This window comes from Spermophilus citellus (genome assembly GCF_964194105.1).
Source record: "Spermophilus citellus genome assembly, chromosome: 5".
NCBI lineage: Eukaryota > Metazoa > Chordata > Mammalia > Rodentia > Sciuridae > Spermophilus > Spermophilus citellus.
In genome coordinates, this window is record NC_138186.1 from 125,132,046 (window position 1) to 125,156,283 (window position 24,238).

The 24,238-nt window shown below is 40.2% G+C and overlaps 1 protein-coding gene across 1 annotated transcript in view; it reads left to right on the plus strand.

The window, feature by feature from the left end:
* Positions 1 to 4,505: 4,505 nt before the first annotated feature.
* SLC35F1 (solute carrier family 35 member F1) overlaps positions 4,506 to 24,238 on the plus strand; it is a 432,278-nt gene continuing 412,545 nt past the window's right edge. The window contains exon 1 of the mRNA XM_081296206.1: positions 4,506 to 5,149. Coding sequence (XP_081152332.1) covers positions 4,971 to 5,149 — 179 coding nt within the window. The 5' untranslated portion in view covers positions 4,506 to 4,970. The remainder of the gene's footprint in view (positions 5,150 to 24,238) is intronic.

Genomic DNA, 24,238 nt, shown 5'->3' on the forward strand with positions numbered 1-24,238 from the left:
TCAGCCCGCCAAATCCAAGTTGTAGTTCTGAACTTCCATTTTTGTCTCTTCTGTCCAGTGAGATGGCCACTCTGACTATTTCTCTGTACTGTGGTTTGGAAAATGCTCTGAGGGAGATACATGGGATAAACACGGGGCTCATCTAATGTGCTCCATTTCTTATATTTCCTTTCCCTAAGTAATCTTGCATTGACTACTGTTCAATATTTTGTCCAGCTTTTAGCACTGTTCTTGGGGAAAGGATTATTGCAGTATCAGCCACTTCATCATGTGTAGGTCCAGGTCAATTATTTTTTTTAAATATAACTTTTATGTCAAATTCTTTACATGTATTATTGCTAGTCTGCATACGTCCTGAATAATAAAAAAAAAATTATCCTCATTCTTGTAGATTAGAAAACATGCTCAAAATTTAAGAGAATTATCCAAAATTAATACATCCAGTCAATGAAACTGGAATTGCAACTGAGATTACTTAGGTTCCAATTTCTATTATAACATTCTACTTACTAGCCACTAAATCAGCACATAAATTATGCACAAGAGTTACTATAATTTTACCCCAAATTTTACATTAATATTATTTCTATTGATTAAATATTTTAGAGGGAGAGTATGTTAAATTAGCAGCTGAAAATGATAACTGACGTTTGTACAAGAATTTTGCTTCCCTATTCATAACTGATAACCAATTATAATATTTAAAATAGATTATGGGGTGCCATCAATAGATGTATTTTCTTTCCTTCCTCCCTCCCTCCCTTCCCCCCTCCATTCCCCCCTTCCTTCCTTTCTTTTCCAGTTCTACCCCTTCTCCTCCTCCTTTTTAAATGGTGCTAGAGATTGAACCCAGGTCCTTGCTCATGTTAGGAAAGTGTCCTACCACTGAGCTACAAACTCGGCCCTCCACAGATACTTTTGCCGATGTATTGGTATATTAAAATAATTCTTATCACTTACAGAAACTGAAACTACTGAATCAGCTGAATATGGAAAATTTTCTGTTGACAGAGATTTATTACGCCACTATGTCTAAGATTTACCTTACTATGCTTTTGGAAAGAAACACTTTGCAAATAACACTTACGCATTTTAAACCTATCAAAATGTAGTCTGACCCTACAAAATTAGCCCTTATTCACAACAACTAACACTAATCTCCTTCTCTAACCCTCATTGCTCTGAGCAGGAAAGGTCAATTATAACCTATAAACAGTATTCTGTTTATAGGACTGTTTCCAAACTGTAACACAAAGAATTACATAAGCAAGCAGAAACATAGTGTGCAATGTGACCGGTCTTCGAAACCTGTTGCCTAATGTCCATTTCCCTGCTTTGTGCATATTATTCGTATCCACTAATACCACTTGCAGATTGTGATGGTAAGTGCTCACTGAAATTCTATGCTTTGATGTCCCAATGATTTTTCCATTTCTAGGATGTAAATGTAAAGACATACCCAATCTAATCCACTTCTTTTTCCTTTCCTCACAAATTTCCTATGTGTTTTGCTTAGCTTTTTTCTATCCTAAATGGGTTCACTTATGTGAATCAAAACCATGAAGCTGTATCATTCTAGATGTCATACATTTAGCAGTATGTGTGAAATAGATTCCATCAGACTTAGGAGAGACAGAAAGATATTAAGAGAGTGACTCAGAGAAAGCATATGGACCACTGGGCATTTTCAGCAGCACAAGAAATTCCAGGCAACTGATCAGCAATTTGGGGAGGATCATCAGTCACTTTGGGTCATCACTCTGAAGCTTTTCTCAATATAACACACAGGTGCAGCCTATACTAAACAAATTAGTCAAAATGCCAGATGACTCTAAGTCCTGAAACTGAGACCAGATTTTACACTTCCCTACATAAGTCTTCAAAATGAGCAACACTGAACAAGGTGTAGCTGGTAGCCAACTTCTGTTTCCTTAAGGAATCTGACAAAACTAGTGTGTCTTAAGAGATACTTAGGCAATATAACAGTGTAAGTGCAAAAACTCCATGGAATGAAAAATTTGCAATAACATCATGCCACTAACTGGTCAGGGAGATGTCAGCTAAGCAGTGTGATGTTGGAACCCACCTGCCATCACTATAGTACTGTATCTAGATCTTTGACTTATTGTCTTTATTTCCTCTCCTTTTAATAAGAGTTCATGGAGGATGGATTTTAAGGTCAAGGAGACAAACAAGACACTTATAGCATGAAAAAGGGGAAAAAAGCCTTCCCCATATCTTTTCTGTTTAATTCTATGTTAAATATACTACTGTGAAACTTGTACTTTTGACACCAGTTTCCCTACCTCTCAAATGATACTTAGCTACTTAAGGGATGAACATGAAACACAGAATCTGAGGGGAAGAAGAGATCTGATGATGTATCTCCTTACAAATTGGAATAATAAAAACACAAGGCTTGAGACTGCTTTGAGATATTTTTCCCCCTTACCAGTAGAACTAAAAATTTATATCTCTCATTTTGTTTTTCTCTCCTCTTCATTTGATTCCTTCCTAACCCAGTGGAGATTTAGATCACTTGGATTCAGTAGTACTCTAGAGAAATGACCAGATGTAAGTGCAGATATTGAAGTGCAGACACAGCAGCAAGTTGTGACATGCCAAAAACACTCAAAGGGAAGCAAGCCAAAGGTGAAGGAATAGGGCACTGAAGCAACCAGTCATTCAAGGAAGACACCTGAAATTACCTTAAGTGTTGTTTTAATAGAGAGACTCCTACAATGATTTGCTGCCAGGTTCTGTTAAAGTGCAGTTTGTTCATGTCTGCAACCTTTGGCTGGTCCACTGCGGGCAAACTCATTACATTCTATTGGAATTTTAATGTCCATAGGTTCCAAGCCTTGTTCTTTTTGTAGCAATTCTTCAGGGCATCCTGTGCAAACCTGAGGTGGAAAAGTATAATGAAAGGTCCTTGAGAAACAGTGGGACAACATATTAATTATAAACAGAAAAAAATTCCAATCAGGGTTGAGGTTTGTAGAAAAAGATCTCAGATAACTGATGGACAATTATAGTATATTTCATGGAGGTTTTACGGTTACAGGAATCTCTACCTATTGGAGAGATTTTGTGGATACCTGTATCTTCAGATTCTTGATAAAAAGAGGACTCCCAATATTGTTAACTGAATGAGAAATCTCATTTTTTTAAATCCCTCCCTCTCCTGTTTTCCCTTTGTTGAGAAGATATAGCCCACTCCTTTTTTTGAATGATATTTGCTCCCCACTGAGCCACATCCCCAGCCCTTTTCATTTTTTATTTTGAGACAGGGTCTCACTAAGTTGCAAATTTGCTGAAGCTGGCTTTGAACTTGCAATCCTCCTGCCTCAGCCTCCTGAGCCGCTGGGATTACAGGCTTGCGCCACCATTTCAACTGGCTCTCCAACACCTCTTTCTATGGCAAATTGTATGACCAGTATTTTTTATTTGCTGGCTTCCAGAGTACTTAGAATCAAGGATGCTATCACCATGCTTCTGTGTGAACAAAGATACCTATTAAATTTAGGGCAATTAATTCCCCATACTGCAGTGAAGTGGAAAAAATATTATAAATGTGTATCATTTTTCATTGAAAGATCCTTATCTAGGCAATCTCGATAAACGAATATTTGAAAAATCTCTCTCTTAATAATCAGTTAGTAACGGGGATGTGAATCAATAGGCATAAGAAATACATGGAACAATCATTTTCTTTTGGTAGAAATGTGGTCTTGCTCAAGGCTAAGATTTCTGTAGTAAATACGCCTTTTGCAGGTGAAGGACCATCTGGCCCTCTGCCTGGGTGGTTTACCTCAATTTACTCTTACAACATTCCTGGGAGAAAGACAAAAGTATCCCCGTTTCACAAAGGCGAATGTCTCAAATTTTAAGAAATTGCTTAAGGACTCTCTGCTAATAACTTTCACAAGTGCTACTGGAAATCAAATCTGCTTACTTTCACAGGGTGCTATACTGCCTCAAACTGATAGGTTTTCGGTTGGCTGAATTTGCTTTTCCGAGTTCCCAGAATGGATTCTTGGTAATAATTTATTTCTCCTTATATTTCCTCCAGACCCATTATTATGAATGTAGGTGTAATATTTTGGATGTTCAATTTGTGTTTCTAGTGGGGCCAGCACCTGTCTCTGAGTGCTGCCGCTGTCCCGGGCCGGTGGTGCTGGATTCTGCGGCGCCACGGCTGGAACGGGAGAACCCGCCAACTCCAGAGGGAGGATCTATCCTCAGTCCGCCCTCCCAAAACCCAAAACCCACAGACCCAAAGACAAAACAATCACCCAAATCACCACGACCTAGACCACGGGCCTCTGTGGACCAGGGGAGAGGAAGGTCGGGGGCAATAAGGCGCCTCCGGAGCGCCCTCTGGCGGGAGCAGAGCGCGCAGATTCCCCGCCCAGGCCCCCCTTCCCCGCCGCCGCCGAGGCGCCCCCGCCCGGCTCTCCAGGTTCACTCTCTGTCTCTCACTCCGTGAGACACAGACGGCAGCTTTCTGAGCCGGGGGACAGGCTGAAGCAGCTCCAGCACAAGTGCCACCGCTCGCCCGGAGAAGACCTGGGCAAGGGGAGGGAAAACTAAGCCCGGAGCTCCATCCCTCCTCTACGCGGTTCCTCCAGTCAGACCCGGCGGTTCTGCGCCCCCGCGCGATACCCATCGCAGCCACTTCGCGGGGCGTGCCTGGACTTGGGTCGCAGATCGGAAAGAGCCAGGCGCAAGGCAACGGCGGCCCAGGAGCGAGGGTGCGCTCACTGGGACTGGAAAGGAAGGAGTGAGTGGCGGACTGGGCGGCGGCGACTGTAGCCGCGGGTGCCTCCCCACCTCTCCGCTTCACGGGCAGCACCGCCTCCAGGGCCGGGGCCGCTCGGCCGGGTCTTCTGCGCGTTCCCGGGCCCGGAGCCGGCGCACGATGCGCCCGGCTGCCTTCTGATCGCCGCTGCACCTCCGCCTCCGCCGAGATGATCCCCCCTGAGCCGCCACAACAGCAGCTGCAGCCGCCACCACCGCCAGCCCCGCCGAACCATGTGGTGACCACCATAGAGAACCTGCCGGCCGAGGGCAGCGGTGGCGGTGGCGGGAGCCTGTCCGCTTCCTCCCGGGCTGGCGTGCGCCAGAGGATCCGCAAAGTGCTGAACAGGTGAGTCGCGGCTCCGGGCGAGGGCGCGGGGGATCGGGACTGGGGGCTCCCGGCCCGGAGTTCCCTCCGTCCCTCTGATGTCTCAGATCCCTTTGGGACTGGGTCGAGGCTAAGGGAGACTGAGGAGCCCGGGCGACCAGCTAGGCGCCCGGCGCTCGCGGAGAGGCCACGGTAGCTTTGTCCTGGCGCAGGGAGCCCTGGAGTGCCGGAGCTGCAGGCTGGTCCGAGGAGCGAGTTCGGGGAGAGGCGGGGTTTTTCCGTACCTAACCTGCCCTGCGTGTATCCGCACTCACGCCCTCGTACACGCTTGTTGTCTCACTTCCCTTTCCCACTCGTACCCCAGCTTTGCACTCGGGGGACCCGGGGACGTGGCCAGGGCGGAGGCGGGAAGGGGCCGGGCTGCGGAGATGGCTTGGAAGTCGCGGCCTCGAGCTGTTGTCCTCCCCGCTCGGCTGCTCCGACCCCTCCCCAAGGGATAGGGTAGTGGCTTCAGCCTCCGCGGACTGGAGGGCAATCCACTTCTGCCAGACGCTCATCACGGCTCAGTCTCTTACTGGCTTCGGGCAGGGAAACCGAGGCTAGAGGCCTGGACCTGACCCATGCAAAGTGCAAAATGTTGCAGGAAGGGTGTGAGAAGGAGGTGCCCGATTATTCTGAATCTGGCCAAGAAGATCGCCGGCGCCTCCAGTGCTGGAATCTGCGTAATGGAGCCTTTAAGGACAGAGGTGTTTAGAATGAGGTCCTGGATAAACATAAAAATGGGTCCCCCACTATAGCCCCTGAGTCATCTGTGACGTGAAAAGGACTTTTGCTACTTAAGTAACTTAAAATGGTCCGCGAGTTGGAAGATTAAAAAAAAAAAATCACAGAGCGAGTGGATTTTGTGTGTTTTCTTTTGGGTGCGTGTGCGTGCATTTGGATGCGCATATAGGGGTAATCCTTCCTGTTGCTCTGTTCATACAGGTTTCTGTGCGGTACTGTTTTGGGTAGCAGGGATTTCCCAGTGACTTCACACCAACTGTTTTGGGGTTAAGGCTCTAGTTAGAGCACAGAATGTATACAGAAATAAAAACTTGATGAATATCTTGATTTGAGGAGTATGGATTGATTTAGTTATATCAAACCCCAAACCATTCAAGATGCCTTGTGAAGTCTTAACGTGTATAACAACTTACTTAGGGCTACTTCTTCATGTTTCCACTTATTTTCCAAGCAGCAATTCACTTCTGAGTGAGACACAAGATGGTAATAAAGTCGAGTCTTTCCTGTCATTTGTAGTTTAGACTAGCACATTCCAAAATATTGCGTCTGAAAGATAATGAGCAGAATAAATCAAGGAGATGATGACTCAGTATCTATCATGTTGGGTTTCCTGTTCTTTAGGAATACCTGTAGTTTTAAGCAGAATATGTTTTTAATTATTAATTTTCTTATCAAACTAAAAAACACTGTTGTAGTAGTTCACTTATTTTTAATTTATAAATTATTATCAACTCTGTGCAGGCAGTTTATATAATGAACCTTAGAGTCGAGAATGACAAGATCACTGAGGTAGGCTTGAGGTTTGAGGCTAGCCTTGGCAATTTAGTGAGACCCCGCCAATAAATAAATAAATAAATAAATAACTAGCTAGCTGGCTGGCTCGCAATGTAGCTCAGTGGTAAGATGCCCCTGAGTTCAATTCCCACTACTGCAAAATAAAATGTCTAATAATATTTGCCTTACTTCCCCTGCCGTGATATTGAGAATTAGATAATACTGAAGGAAACACCTGGAAATTTAGGCAGCTCTGCATTTTTTCATTTATCCAACTTTTGTTGTATGAGTCTGTGGGAGCAACATACACAAATAAGAGAAAGTCATAGTACATTATGGGTAGAACTTGGTGTTTACTAAGACTTTTGTGATCTGTGACATAAGTTGTACAGTTCCTAGTGTATCAGGGAGGGACTTAAATTTAGGTTGGGTCAATGGAATTTCATCTCAAGCATATCCATGAGTGGGACTCTAGGATTATAACCTTTAGAATTAAATTAAAAACAAATTACTTATTTGTCTTTTAAAGTCCTTCAGATTTTTCAAAATCCTATTTCGTTTTGGGTAAATGGCTTTTCCTTATATTTAAAGATTAAGGGGGAAATATTTCTCTTTAGAAAGATCTTTAGTAAGAAGACTAAATCATAATACATTAAAAAATGTCGATTGGATAATTTCTTTAGCATGCCGATTAGCTTGGCTTTTGTGCCAGGATTATGCCAATCAATTAGAGACAGCATCAGTAGTGGCTACTGAGTGATAGATGCTTAGAAGAGTGTGAAGGAGAGTGGAATTATAGAGGTTGCCAGTTCCATAATGTGGCTCTCTTCATGAGGTTTAAACCCTCATGGTGTGTTGACTAGTCAATTATAACTAATCAGCTGTGTTTATTTTCTGAAAACTCAAGATCTACTCACATTTTGTCCCCCCCACCTTTTTTTTTTTGCCTCCTTGTACTTCTGTTTCTTTCACCTGCTTTACCATGTCCACTCATTGTCTTCAGTTGCTTCCTTTAATCTATCCCTGGCTTCCAGCATTTTAGTTACTAGAAGAAAGAGTTCCAAATCTGGAAACTAGAAACCAATATAAAAAATATCCATCCAACTTTTGGCATGCACCTCTGTAGTTGGCAGAGTTCTCTTACTGTAAGCTGGTGGGACAGCCTCATTGACCCGCTATGTAACAGTGTCAGCTCCTACCATCCCATTGGACTAAAGGGGTAGTGCTGAGGGGCAGGGTGGTGCGATGGGAACAGGAGTGGAAGACAGTCAGCCAGGAAACCCTGGTGAGCTGCCAGTCCTTGGTCAGAGTTACCTGCCAGCCCAGAGGAAGAAATGCAACCACATGCTATTTATGTCCTGTCTTCATAGGGACAGTTAAAGAGAGAAGTATTGATTAATAACTAATTAAAAGTACTTGCTCTCTGGGGTAAAATTGGGAGTTCATAACCCACTTCAATCTAATGTATGAAATATGATATGTCAAGAGCTTTGTAATGTTGTGAACAACCAATAAAAAATAAAAAAAAAATTAAAAAAAGTACTTGTTCTCAAAAAGCTGAGAAAGAAGATGTAGTGTTTTCTTAATAAAATCAGCTTACATGGTTCTGCATTGTTTTATTTCCTAGTAGAGCACCACATCCTGCACCCTTACTTTAAAGCCTTGTGCAGTTAGACTCCTGCATTCTTTTTTTTTTTTTTTTTTTGCACATGACAATCTGGGCATCTCACTGATGGTCTACTTCCTTTCTGTGAAGCAATTAGGTTAGAATATACTAGTTTCTAAGACTTAGGCAAAAGAGGAGATGCCAGATAATTCTTTTTTAACCTATTAATGGGCTATATCATATTCTTTCCCCTGTTCTAGTCACAATTGTTTTGGCAGTGGAATGTAAGAAATGCAAGATTATTTGAATGCTGAGGTAATTACATAAAATTACAAAGATGCAAAATAATGTATTGATTCAAACAAAGAAAAAAATTGGCAATATGTTTTTCTCTTATTTTTTAGAATGAAATCGAATTTATTACCCTGCCTCAGGCAAGCAAGATACAACAAAAAGAAAATGCTTCAAGGGCAGCAGTTGATGACCCTCTTACAGAAACTGCTGATCAAGTAGATTTCTTTGAGACCTAGAAGAGTTGATACGGATCTATTATATTAAAGTGCCTGGAGATCCTCTCCTTTAAAATTACTATTTAATAAGATACTTTAAAAATGAGTGATACCTTATTTTGTGTTTTGCATATGTGTGCCTTCCCATGGGAAAAGAAATATTTCATTATGCTATAAATATGCCCATTATTATAAATATTCCCATTATTTTCAATTCTTCACAAAAATAACTAGGAATTTCTAGTTTTGATCCATTTTCTTCACAATAAGACATATATTGGATTGTCTTAAGTTATAAAGATGTTTCTGCTTTTTGAATCTTGTATTGGGATGTTTAATCATTACAATAGAACCACTAGTGACCCTGGGCTATCCATTCATTTGATTTGGAACTGATTTCCAACTTACATTTCGATTTATTTCATTAATTTTAAAAGTACCTGAAACTTTTTTGTATTGTAAACCAAGGAACATTAAAAACGATACATAGGAGAGTTGCAAGCAAGCCTACATTAAATCAATGTCCAAGTGGGAAAATTATCATGTAAGATGGGCTAATATGTATACATAGCCTTTCTGAGTCATTCATAAAGTGGACAGAAAATTGCAAACCAGTGGAATTGGCTGCAAGAAATAAGGTCATGCCTGTACTAGGTGTTAGATCAAGTTGATGATGACATATTGTAATTTAGATGATCTTTCTTTATAAAGTGAGAAGTATTTTGTTAAGAAATTGATAGTGAGGTTCTTCCTCAAGCTGCTTCTTTGAACAGATGTCCAAATGAAAAGAGGAAGATTGGCTCGTAATGAGGATAATTGATATAAATATTCCAAATGGAACCGGGTGCTGTTATTAAAAACAGACATTTCTAGGATCAGTAGTAAATAAAAGTTTTCTGAAGGATGCATTTATTTTTAACTAAAAAGTCAAATTTATGAAAATAAAGTAAATGGTCATTTAGTATGCTTTATGCACTGTACTTGGAGAAATAATATGAAAATAAAGTAAATGGTCATTTAGTATGCTTTATGCACTGTACTTGGAGAAATAAATGGTAATATTAAAGAATTATTTGGTTTACTTTGGGTAAAGATGATGCGTTTCCAAGTAATTTATGTATAAACAACATACATATCCATGTAGTTTTTCTTTGACCTCTTACTTTCTCAAAATTCTTCAGTGCCTTAGGATCGTCATTATAGATGTCTATTTTTGTTGTACACTGCTGTAGATATAGATGGTATAGGAAATTGAGCTGGCTGTCCATATAGTTATAAAGATACTTAATGCAAGAGATTTTTTCTCATGAAAGTCAGATGCAGTATGTGAAAGTACCACTATCAAATTGTTTAGTTTTTTTTTTCATTCATTTGAGTTCAGTCCAATGAACATTAACTGTACATTGTTCAAACACATTGATTTTTTATTTGATTTTTGGTAGCAGGATTGAACCCAGGGAAACTTAACCACTGAGCCACATCCCCAGCCCTTTTCATTATTTATTTTGAGACAGGGTCTTGCTAAGTTACTTAGGGCCTAACTGGTGGTTGAGGCTGGCTTTGAACTCATGCTCCTCCTGCCTCAGCTTCCCGAACTTCTGGGATTACAGGCATTTGCCACAAAGCCTGGATAACACATTGATTGTTGATTATGCTACTAAAAAAGTGATTAGGAGGTTAAACTCTAGTAGGCATATGGAAAAAACATAAACATTTGGCATATTTCTTGTCTGTAGCATAAACATATACAGGTACATATTCATTTATTCTTAGGCAATTACTTTGTGCTAAGCTCTCTAAAGACACATCTATGAAAAAACAATCTTCTTGGACTTGATGCCCTCAAAATCTAACTGGGGAATTTGACATGTATATTGCTATTTGAAGTGAAACTCTCTAACCCATAATCTGAATTATCCTATATAACGCCTAACTGGATGCTTCCCAATGTTCAGATACTAGAATCATACAAATAAATCGTTCAATATGCAATTCATATGAAACTTCTTGTTCTGATATTTTGGCCTTATTCAGGGACTACTTGAACAGAGAAGAAATTTCATAGGAAATGTCAAGGAAAACAATAAAAATAAATATGCTTTAGAATATGTTTTCTCAGAAAAATGTCACATCTCAATCAGTGAACACAAGAGTGTAATTTGTTTGTGTATCTTGTTATTTAATTTTTTTTTTTTGGTGGTGGTGGTGGTGTTGGGGTTTGAACCCAGGTCCTTGTGCATGCAAGGCAAGCACCCTACCAACTGAGCTACATACTCAGCCCTTGTTATTTAATTTTTTAAATATTTTTCTATTGAATTTAAATTTTAAGCTTTTCCTCAAGAATATTCACCTATGTGACTCTGTGAGGACTGAAAAAAGTACCTTAAGTATCACTTAGCAAAGTCCAAGATTATGAGCCACTAATTCCTATTACATTACATCTTAAATTAATTAGGCAGACCTACCACAACTGAATAAATATTTAATAAATTTTTAAAAAAAGAAATCATACTAATTATATCCAGATTTAGAATGACAGGGCTAGAGCTTGTAATTATCCTTGATTCTGAGAAAGCACAAAATGTCCTGATCCATTGAAGAAGCAAATCTCCTTCCCTTGTTCATTGATTCATTCACCCAGGCAGTCTTTTATTCAATGAGTATTTGTTGGGTATTAGACTCTGGTAGCCCAACAGTAGTGAACCAGATAGCCACAGACTGGTGTGGTCTCTGGGTGCCATTGGTGAAGTTTTTTATTATTACCCTTTCAATATAACCCATCAAAAAGACAATTTAAATAAAGTGGAAGTAAATATACACCACGTCTCAAAATCCCATTTTCAAGCTGGTTTAACAAAAAAACCCCATAAGTTAGCTGCTTATGGGAAAGCTGCTCTGGAAGTTCAAACTCATGAAAATACTCCGAGTGTACACAGATTTAAGCAGTAGAGTTTTCTTTTTTCTTTATTTGTTCTTTTTAGTTACACTTGACAGTAGAATGTATTTTGATGTATCATGCATACATGGAGTATAACTTCCCATTCTTGTGGTTACACATGATGTGGAGTTTCACTGGTTGTGTATTCACAAATGAAAATAGGAAAGTTATGTCTGATTCATTCTACTGTCTTTCCCACTCCCATCCCCCCTCCCTTCCCCCTATCTCACCCCCAATCCAGTGAACCTCTACTCCCTGGCTCCCTTGCATTGTGAGCCAGCATCTGCACATCAGAGAGCATTCAGCCTTTAGTTTTTTGGAATTGGCTTATTTCACTTAGCATGATAGCCTCCAATTCCATCCATTTACTGACAAATACCATAATTCCATTCTTCTTTATGGCTGAGTAATATTCCTTTGTGTATATGTGCCACATTTTCTTTATCGATTCATCTATTGAGGAGCATCTAGGTTGGTTCCATAGTTTAGCTATTGTGAACTGAGCTGCTATAAACATTGATGTGGCTGCATCACTATAGTATGCTGATTTTTGGGTATATGCCTAGGAGTGGTATAACTGGATCAAATGGTGTTTCCATTCTAAGTTTTCTGAGAATTCTCCATATAGCTTTCCAGTGTGGTTGCACTAATTTGCAGTGCCACCAGCAATGTTTGAGTGTACCTTTTCCCCTACATCCTCACTAGCATTTGTTGTTGCTTGTATTCTTGATAATTGCCATCATGACTGGAGTGAGATGAAATCTTAGTTTTAATTTCCATTTCTCTAATTGCTAGTGATGTTGAACTTTTTTTCATAATATTTTTTGACCATTCATATTTCTTCTTCTGTCTCTTCAGTTCCTTGGCCTTTTATTGAATGGGTTATTTATTTATTTTTGTTAAGTTTTTTGGATTCTTTATATATGCTCAAGATTAATGCTCTATTTGAGGTACAGGTGACAGAAATTTTTCTCCCATTCTGTAGGCTCTCTGTGTACATTCTTGATTGTTTCCTTTGCTGTGAAGAAGTTTTTTAGTTTGATACCATCCCATTTATTGATTTTTGATTTTACTTCTTGCCCTTTCGGAGTTTTGTTGAGTAATTTGGTTCCTAAGCTGATATGATAGAGATTTGGGCATACTTTTTTTTTCTAGTTTGCACAAAGTCTCTGGTCTAATGCCTAGGTGCTTGATTTGAACCTTGAGTTGAATTTTGTGCAAGGTGAGAGATAGGGGTCTAATTTCATTTTATTACATATGGATTTTCAGTTTTCCCAGCACCATTTGTTGAAGAGGCTATCTTTTCTCCAATGTATGTTTATGGTACCTTTGTCTAGTGTGAGATAACTGTGTTTATGTGGGTTTGTCTTGTGTCTTGTGTTCTATTTTACTGGTCTTCATTTTATTTTCATGCCAATACCATGTCATTTTTGTTACTATAGCTCTGTCATATAATTTAAGGTCTGGTATCGTGATACCTCCTGCATCACTTTTCTTGCCAAGGATTGCTCTGGCTATTCTGGGCCTCTTATTTTCCCAAATGAATTTCATGATTGCTTTTTCTATTTCTGTGAACATCATTGGAACCTTAATAGGAATTGCATTAAATCTATATAGTGCTTTTGGTACTATGGCCTTTTTGACAATATTAATTCTGCCTATCCAAGAAAACAGGAGATCTTTCCATCTTCTAAGGTCTTCTTCAATTTCTTTCTTTAATGTTTTGCAGTTTTCATTATAGAGGTCTTTCACCTCTTTTGTTAGATTGATTTCCAAATATTTTATTTTCTTTGAGGCTATTGTGAATGGGATAGTTTTCCTAATTTTTCTTTCAGTGGATTCATCACTTATATATAAGAATGCATTTGATTTATGGGTGTTACTTTTATATCCTGCTACTTTGCTGAATTCATTTATAGTTCTAGAAGTTCTATGGTGGAGTTTTTTGGGTCTTCTAAATATAGAATCATGTCATCAGCAAATAGAGATAGTTTTGAGTTCTTCTTTTCTTCTTTGTGTCCCTTTAATTTCTTCCTTCTGCCTAATTGCTCTGGCTAGAGTTTCCAGGACTATGTTGAATAGAAGTGGCGAAAGGGGGCATCTCTGTCTTGTTCCAGTTTTTAGAGGGAATTCTTTCAATTTTTCTCCATTTAGAATGATGCTGGCCTTGGGCTTAGCATAGATAGCATGTTCCTGCTATCCCTAGTTTTTCTAGTGTTTTGAGCATGAATTGATGCTGTATTCTGTTCAATGCTTTTTCTTCATCTATTGAGAACATCATGTGATTCTTGTCTTTAAGTCTATTGATGTGATGAATTACATTTATTGATTTCTGTATATCAAACCAACTTTGCATTACTGGGATGAACCCCATTGATTATTATGCACTATCTTTTTAATGTTTTTTTAAATTTTTTATTCTTCGGTGGACACAACATCTTTATTTTATTTTTATGTGGTGCTGAGGATCGAACCCAGCGCCCTGTGCATGCCAGGCGAGCGTACTACTGCTTGAGTCACATCTCCGGCCCCCTTTTTAATGTTTTTGCATGCAATTTGTCAGTATTTTATTAAGAATTTTTGCATCTATGTTCATCAGGGATATTGGTCTGAAATTTTCTTTCCTTGATGTATCTTTGTCTGGTTTTGGTATCAGGGTGATACTAGCTTCATAGAATGAGTTTGCAAGAGTTCCCTCCTTTTCTATTTCATGGAATAATTTGAGGAGGATTGGTGTTAGCTCCTCTTTAAAGGTCTGGTTATTTTCAGATGAGAATCTATTTGGTCCTGGGCTTTTCTTTCTTGGTAAGCTTTTGATGGTGTGTTCAATTTCATTGTTTGAAATTGATCTGTTTAAATTTTCTGCGTCCTCCTGATTTGGTTTTGTTAGGTCATATATCTCTAGAAATTTGTTGATGTCTTCAGGATTTTCTATTTTTATTAGAGTATAAATTTTCAAAACAGGTTCTGACTATCGTATGTATTTCAGTAGTGTCTGTTTTGATTTCCTTTTTCATCTCAGGTTTCAGTAATGAGTTTTCTCTCTTTTTTCTTTGTTAGCTTGGCTTAGGGTTTATCATTTTCATTGATTTTTTTCCAAAGAATCAACTTTTTGTTTTGTCAATTTGGGGGAATTGTTTCTTTTGTTTCAATCTCATTGATTTCAGCTCTGATTTTAATTATTTCCTATCTTTTGCTATTTTTAGTGTTGATTTGTTGTTCTCTTTTTAGGGCTTAGAGATATAATGTTTGGTTATTTATTTGTTGACGAGTGACCTCAATGCAATGAACTTTCCTCTTAGCACTGCCTTCGTAATGTCCCAGAGATTTTAATATCTTGTATTGCTATTCTTATTTACATTTTTTTTTTTAAAATTTCATCCCTGATTTCTTCTGCTATCCATTGGTCATTTAATAGTGTATTATTTAGTTTCCAGGTGTTGGAGTAGTTAAGCAGTAGAATTTTCTTGTTGATAGTGGAGCTGGTTTCACTTAAGGCTTAAAGACAAAACAAAACTTCAGGGTGTTAGAAGATAAAGAACAGATTTGAATTCTGTCCTGCTGTTTAGGTTGAACTTATTAAGGTCGTTGCCACATAACTCAAGAAACTAGTTTTCTGAAAATATCATGTGCTGGCAGTGCAAAGACAACTTAGGGGGGCTTGGGCACATGTGTGTGCATTACAGAGAGGAGAGATTTAAAGTATGATCTGACCATGAAGATGAATTGGTGGAAGGACTGGATACTTTACGTTTGCTGTGATATAACCTAATGAGAGTGTTCATGTTAAATTAGCATTTAGACAGTAGCTCAAGTTCTTAAACTTTACCCTATAAAATATACATTTTATGTTAGAAAACATTACATTATATGTTATTCTCCCAATAACAAAAGTTGTTAAGGGGAGATACTAGGGAATGAGAATGGCCAAATTATATATGTGCATGTACAAATAGATCATAATGAATCCCACAGTCCCACTATTTAGTTAAAATGCACAAATAAAAACAAAATGAAAATAAAAGATATTTAGAAATCAAAAAAGTTCTTATCCTTTTCTAGAAACAAATTCATGTGATTTCTCACTTAAGACTTCAGAGGAGGGAGAAAGAGTGCGAGGCTGGAGACTTGACAGGAAGGGTCAGGGTGATTTTTGCCATTGTTGAAAGATGGGTAGGATAAGAACATGGGTGGGGAAGGCATGGAGAGAAAGGATGAACTACGTATGGAAGTAAGAGATTGAGGAGAGGAGTCAATGTCCAATTTGACAGCATTATATATAGGATGTGACTAAATTGCAATAGAATGAATTAGGGCTTGAATTGTGGAGAATGAATTAGGGCCAGTAAGTAGTTGGACTTAATTCTATTAGTTATTATTATTGTAGCCCATTGGAGTGATAAAGAGTATGATCACACATGTGCCTAAACGTGATATTCTGTGAAAAATCTGCAGGCCAGAGGTGAGGAAAGGGATTGGAGTATGGGGATTAATTAGGAGGCTACTGCATTTATTTGGGGAGAGGAGCTGGGAGTCCAAATGGAGTGGAGGTGGCCAGGATGGAGAGGGAAGTTGGTGAATTAAACAGAATCTGGACCAGAATCAAGAGGGGGAAGATTATATTATGTATGGGAAGGCAACCAACAGGGCCTCGAACATAGTAGATATTCAATACTTTGTTGGATTCCTGACAGTACTTATTTGTTGGAACGCTATTGAAAAGCTGCTGCAGGGAAGAGATCTGCTCCCTGGGGCTGAGGGGGTGTAAGGTGCTGAGTGAGCTAGAGAGGCAGTCAGGCCAGCATCAGCTACTCAATGTGGTCTGTGGACCCATGCCAGACCCCAAACTGTGTGACCCAGCTATGACAAGAAGAGAAATGAAGACTAATCCTTTAGAAATAGTTGCAGAAGTTTGACAGAACACTTCTGTGTCTTTTGGGTCTTGTATTTGACTTTTGTTTTTTGCCACTTCATTTTTCTTACAGTTGCTTTTAATTTTATTAAAAAAAAATCACCTGGAATGAATTGATAAACAATTGATATTTTATAATAGAAAGTTTTAGAAGTACAGATCTCAGCTGGTATCTCAGTGGGAGTAATAAGTAACAGTGAGTCTGGATTTTAGGAGTGCATCTAGTCATGGAGGAGGGAGGTCCTCATTGTGGGGGCATTAGGTTAGTGCTACTCATGGCCCTGCAAATCTGTGCATACCAGCTGGTGATGGGGAGTATTTTCCTTTGAATCTTAAATGTCCCTCAAAGGCTTTGTGCTAAAGATTTGGTCGTCAGCCTGTGACACTATTGGGAGGTGGTTGAACCTTTAAGAAGTAGGACCTGGTGAAAATAACTCAGGTCATTTGGAGCATACCCATGAACAGATACTGGAATCCTAGTCCCAACCTTCCTCTCTCTCTTAGCTTACCTTGAGTTGAGCAGATTCCTCTGTCATGCTCTCCTGCTCATTATGTCCTGCCTCTCCACTGGCTTAAAGGCATCAGGGCCAAGTGGTCATGGACAAAACCTCTAAAACTATGAACCAAATAAATCTTTTCTCCTTATAAAGTTGGTTATCTCTGGTATTTTGTTATAGTGACAGAAAGGTGACTAACACATGGAGGTAGAAAGGTAAGCCTGGCAATTGCTATGTAAGTATCAAGGCTCCAACCAAATTACCTGGAGTTCAGTTGGGGCTCCTCCTTGAAAGGTCCCCCCCTGGAATATTGGGCAGGGAAACTAAGAAAGGAATAGGGTAAGTACAGCAGTCCAGATCTGTGGAATGAGCTGTAAGTGGAGAGTGCTACCTTTCAGGGGTCACAGCGTTGATGAGAGCAGATGCTGGGTCTGAGTGCATGAAAGGTGTGTCAGGGTTACCTTGGGCCCAAATGAGTGGCTTGATCATTGATACCACTTCATCTCAAGTTCTGAGTAGTACAGAGTAGGTGGTACTCAGCCATTCAACACATAATCGTTGAGTCAGGTCAGAGAAACAATCTAGAAATTGGTGGTGACTTAGGGAATGAGAAAGAAAAGAGCTCTATCTTATGGATGCTACATTCTGGGGGTAAGGGGAAGGCAATAAGCACACAGAAAAGATATTCAGTAGTAATGCATACGATGCAGAGAATTAAAGTCGGGTGATGTGACAGAGAGGTAATGCACGGACTTCAACTTGGGGGGGGGTGTACAGGAGAGACCTCTCTGGTGACACTGAAACTAAGATTAGAATAGCAAGAAGAAATGGACCACTGGAGGGTCAGAAGGAATGGCATGCTCGGCAGAGATGCTGAGATCAGTTATGTAGGCATAATAAACTAAGAGGAAGAGAGGCTGTAGTGCTAGAAGCAAGGGAGAGTGGTAGGGGAGAGGACCAGAGAGGGGAGCAAAGGCACTTTTAAGTGGGATGGGGAACAAATGGAAGACTTTAAACAAATTATTGTATTAATGTTTTGAAAAGACCACTCTGGCTGCTGTTGGAGATGGTGGGAGAGGTTATGTGGCTACTTCAGGAGAGACATGTTAGAAGTGGGACTGTCCAGTAGCAATGGAAATGGAGAGGAGTGGTTTTGTTTTGGAGAGATCTGCATTAGGAGATGGAGTCCTTGGGGGCTGGCTGGTTTATTTGAGGAGGAGGAGTCAAGAAAAATTCCCAGTTTTTTGAGCTTGAGCAGTTGGGTAGGTGATGGTGCCATATTTCTCATAAGACAAAAAAGAATAAGAGAGGAGTATGTTTGTGGGTAGAAATTTAAGAGTTCACTTCTGGCAAGTTAACTTACAGATGCCTAATGGAAATGTCCAAATGAAAGCTAGTATGGAATTCTGGGAAGAAATCAGAGCCTGGCATTTGGACTTGGGAGTCATGGGTCCCAGATAAGATTGCCCAGAGGCAATGTACAGACAGAGGAGAAGAGGGATAGATGATCTGTGGAGCACACTAATCTTCAGAGTCAGAGGAGGACCCAACAAAGGTTGATGGCAAATGTAAAATAGGAAGAAAACACCACAGGGGAGTGTGGTGTTCAGAACCCAGAGAAGAAAGCATTTCTAGAGGACAGAGAAATGATCAGTGACTTGGCAGCGTAGTCAGCCTTGGACAGTGTCAAGCACAGACTTAGAGGAGTGGTGCTGATGGAAACCTGATGGAATGGTTTGGGAGAGAACATGAAGTGGGTGGTCAAAACAGCACTCTGAGACATGTTGCTTCAACAAGGAGCAGAATAACAGGTTTGTGTGCTGATGGGATTGGCTTATGGAGAAGGGAAAACTGGATATGTAGCAAGAAGGAAAGCCTTGAGAAAGTGCAGATGGTGGGCTCCAAAGCATAGAATTAGGGGTTAATATTTGAGAGGAGCCAGGGTCCTCTCCATTGCATAGGAGGGAGGCAGAGTGTAGGCCTCAATGAAGTTCATTTGGTAAATTTGGTAGTAGGAATAGAAGGCAGTTTCTGTCAGGGGCTTCTCTTGCTGGAGGTCAGGATTTCAACTGTGAATTGAAGGTGCTAGGTGCTGTGGGAGGGTTGGAGAATGTTTGTACAGAGAAACGTGGGAAGCCATCCTTTTGAAGAGTCAGAAAGGAAATGCACTAAGAAGTGTTATGTGTAAATTTGACATTTGTGGATGTGGTAAGGGGTGTGTTGGGCTGGGGAAAAAAAAAGCCACTGTTGTTTAGAATCTGCCTTGGAAAGGGTTAACTCATAAACAGATTTGAGACCATCTTAAGCCAGAACCTTTGGTGAATTCAGATGCGAAGTGAGGGTGCCAGAGCAGAAAGTGTTTGAAGGAGCTCACTAAGATGTGGGTCCTGATTCTATTTGGGAGTGGGAGAGAGAAGAGGGAATTAGGAGATTTTATTTAAGAGCTTGCTTGGTGATTTTGTGCCTAGGCCACTAGATTGATGGTATCCCCTTGAGAAGTTGATCTGTTCTCCCTCAGGCAAGTGCCAACTTGTAGGGCTTCAGTTTTCTCCTTTGTAAACCAGTTAAAGTAATCCTAGTTTATTTCCTATTGGCTGTTTGGGATTTTTAAATGAAAAAGCATCAGGGAGAGGGCTTGGAAAGCTGCCAGGTACTAACTATGTGATTATGATCCTGCTCACAAAATTAAAAGGTGAACCTGGGTTTTCCTGGCTTTTCCCAGGATTGAGGCTGTGATACCTGCTGACCCATCTCCTTATGGACTTCCACACAGTCACTCCTCTGGCCCTGTCACTTAGGAGCCTTGTCAGGATTTGAAGCGAAACCCACCCATCTATGAACAGGCACTAGTCTGTTTATGTTAACGTGTGTGATCGATTTATAAGAAAGCAAACCACCTTTTGGGAAGACTCCCGTGGCAGCCGGCATCTGACCTGCCCTATAACTGTGCCCCTTGAGTGATGGGGCTTAGGGGTACCTGTGGGGTGTCCAGCAGAGCTTGACAGGCTTCAGGAAAGGGTTAGTGGCTCTTGAACCCGGCAGGTTTCAAAATGAGCAAAGGCCTGAAAGGCTCCTTGGAGGCCGGCAGCAGGGTGGACAGAGCAGCTCAGAGGGAAGGGACAGAGCAGCTTTAATGTGCTAATGAGGGGAAGCCCAGATGCCGGCGGGATCACTGGAGTCCTTTGTGAGGCCGGGTTCCCGGGGCTGGCTGGAGCCTCTGTCCCTATCTGGATCCTGCTGCAGGCAGGAGGAACACTGCGCTCTCAGAGGGGCCCTTTCCTCCGCAGATCACGCTCCAGACCGCCCACGCTGGCGGGCGGGGGCGCCTGCGGAAAATGCCAGGGCGGGGCCTGCGGGGCGGGAGGTGGCGGTGGGGCGCGAGGTGAGTGGGGAGGGCAGAGGACGCGGGGATCAGTTCTGGAGCGTCGTGTGGAGGCAGAGTTAGGAAGGTCGTTTGTAGCTTCCTTAAATGAGCCGATTTCCCTCCACTACTCCCAAACCTGGCGAGTGCCTTTCAGTGCCATCTGAAAGGGGATCATCTGCCCCTGTGCGAGTCAGTTTTTGGCTAATGGCAGGATAAGTCTGAACCATCGCAGTGACCAATTCTACCACCACCCAGTGAGTGCTGGAGTGAAGCTCACCATCTGATTGTTTTCCATCAGGGATTCCTCCTCCGTTACAGTATGGGAGGGCGCAGGGGCCAGGTCTTGAAGTGGAGCTTGCACGACAAGAACAGAGTATTTACACAGACTCTGTTTACCTGTACTGACCCCATCCCCTCATAGGCACATAAGGTAACTGTAACACCCTAAATGCTGCCCCTTTATTTCATCATAAGATCTAGGGTTATTATTGTCTTTGGAATTTCCAGGTAAGATATTCAAATGATGATAATCAATCCATCATATTCTGCTTTTCTTTTCCGAATCTGGGAATATATAACTATTTAAATACATATCACAGATTATATACATACATATGTGTGTAAAAAAATATATATATATATATGCATATATATTACATATATATATATAATTTCCCAAATACTGTATGTGAGATAATATCTGTAATGAGTTTTTTCCTGTCTTGCTCTATTTTCTCTCCCCCTCTCTCTCTCTCTCTCTCTCTCTCTCTCTCTCTCTCTCACACACACACACACAATACATACTCATTCACACAAACAGTCATTCACTCACTCAGCCTGATAGGTAGAGAGGATAGTTTTCCATTTGGCATAATTTGTTTTCCTTATTTGACAATACCCCACAAATTTCTTTACTATTTTTTTTTCTTTTGGTGATGGATGGATGAGGGAGCTCAGAGTTGGTTCAAGAAGAATTCTTTGTTTTAAATGTGAGTGTGTGTGAGTGTGTCTGTGTGTGTGTGTGTATGTTTTCTTTTTTGGAACCACAATGAATTAGTATCATCTAAGAGAAAAAAAATTTCATTGTGGAATAATCTATGAGCTAGTTATATCTGAAAGTGTGAATGTACTCATTGAACAGCCACTCTACAAGGATTTCCCCTCCATTTTCCTAAAACATATGTGATTTTTCTATAACATTTCATTCCAGGTGGGAGAGGGTACAATGACTTGACTTTAAGTTGTATTGTCTTTTATTCACTCTGACTAATGGACTGTGTGGTTTTATTGCTTTTCAGGCAAAATCTCTGCTTTCCTTGATGCTTCTTCCCCCCCTAATTGAATACATGTCTTTTGGGTTGACCTTCCCTAGTGAAAGCTGGGTCCTCTCAAGACTAAAGAACTATAAGCAATGAGGGGCTTGTTTGCACTGGTTTTAGAAAATTGATCATTTGCAACTCTAATGCTGATAAATGGACTTAATTATGTCCAATGTAGAGAGACCGTAATTATTTCCTCCTTGTCTCAAAGTTAATTGCAACCTGAGAGTATGCCTTCTAGGATGACAGAAGAAAATCATCATTAAAAAATTTATAGCAATGGGTATCATATTCCTCTTTTGGATAGCAGTTTATTAAGGAAAACAGTGATTACAAAAAGTGTGTATGTAAATGGACATATAGGTAGAATGAACCCAGTGGAATAGGTTTGCAATTTGTTAGGATATTGGTTGGTGAATACCACAACAACAGCAAAAGGTGTCTTAGATTGTCGTCTTGTCACAGCTAGAAAGTAGTTCATTGGATTTAAGAACCTAAGGACTCTTCCTTTTTAGCTGCTAATGGACAAGCAGGTAAAAGGGCTAGAGTCCACCAGTAAAAAAAAAAAGAGAGAGAGAGAGAGAGAGAGAGAGAGGGAGGCAGAGTCTCCAATGCACTTTTTTCCTAAAAAAGAAATTCCCACAACTTGATTCTTTACCGCAAAGAGTGTGTGGAATTTCATTAATTCACTTATTCAGTGAATTAATAGTGTACTTATAGTGGGTTGAGGAAGGAGAGCTAAGAGTGTCATCCGAAAGTTAGAAGCCTTTGATTCAAAGAAAGCAAGGGGAAGGGAGAACAAGATTCTTTATTCCCATTCACAGTTATCTTTCTGAACAATTTCTATCCATTAGAAGCTAACTTAAGTTAGATTTCTTCTTCATGTGCATCGCTTTGTGAAAGTTAAACACAATTAAGTTTGATATCCTTGGTGTGTCTGCTTTAAGAAAAGCATAGTCCTAAGTGTGGTTAGGAGGGCAAACCCATAATGTTAGGTCCCTGCTCTCTAGTATGTTTTACCCTAATAAATTCTTATTTCAGAAACCAATTCGATTACTTTTCTCTTAAGAGCTGAAATCAATCACAGGAAAGAATGGGAACATTACTTGAAGCATCTTCGGAGCATAGGACATTAGATATAAGAGCAGGTCTGGCTCACTTTACAGTGGGGGGAAGTTGTACCAGTCAAGAGCTATAAGCATTTTGGGCTAAGGAGAAGAACACACAAGCATGGGAGAACACTGAAAATCCACTTTACTGTCTTTGAAGTATGTCCAGAAACCCCTATCAGTAGAATCAAGTATTACCTCACCAGATTTTCAGAGGTCAGTAAATGTCTGAGAATATGTCTACAAGGTATCTGTGAGAATTTTTCAATTCATCTGAAATACATGGTTCTCTATTAAAATCTTTGATTATACATGGAATATAGCTCAAAGATCTTTTGACAAATTATATGATGTTTATTTCCAAAGCACATGTATAATCTTTCTTCTTCATGTGCTGGTATCTCAAAATAAAATCACAGCCCCGCCATTTTAGCAGTCATTTTTATGTGCTTATGTTCTGTGCAAATAGCCCCTGCAGAAAGAGTTTAGAAGTTAAAAGATCCTGCTTAGAGCTCCAACCAAGGAATTATTAGATACCTCTGTATGTTTAGATATTCTCTGCCAAGGTAGGCTCAGCCTAACTTAACAAGAATTAAATGGAAATTGGCATATACATTTTTCATTTTTTCTAAAAGTATCAGTTAAACTAGTTCCTTTTTTTTTTTTTTGTACCAGGGATTGAACCCAGAGGCACTTTACCACTAAGTGACATCCCCAGCCCTTTTTATTTTTTATTTTGAGATAAGTTCTTGCTTACTTGCTGAAGCTCTTGCTATGTTGCTGAAGATGGCCTTGAAACTGTCATCCTCCTGCTTTTTAGCTTCCTGAATCACTGGAATGAGAGGTGTGTATCACTGCACCTGGCCCTAATTAGCTTTTAAATTTCTTCTCCACAAAACAGAAATGTGAAACCTTGAGGAACAGAGCAGTGCCAGAGGGTGGATAATTATGACAACCTTTTCTATCCTCTCTCCAGTTTTTCTAGTATCACTAAAGCAGAGTTCCTGATTTAGGATGGACTGATGGAAACTCGCTTTATAATTTGTCAAAGATTTCCCTGTATAAAAAAGAGTAATGAAGTCATTTGGCTGGTGTTGATGTAATTCCTGTTGCCTCTGGGCAGGGTCGAGGGAGGCAGTTTCTGTAGCTGCTGTAAGCAATAAACCTCTAAATGTTAAATGCTGACTCAACATAAGTGTGTCTGCAGAAGAAGATGCTTAACTTGAAGGGTGGCTAGCATCAGCAAGAAGAAATACAGCCACACATTCACACAGAATATAGAGTATTTACATGTGACAT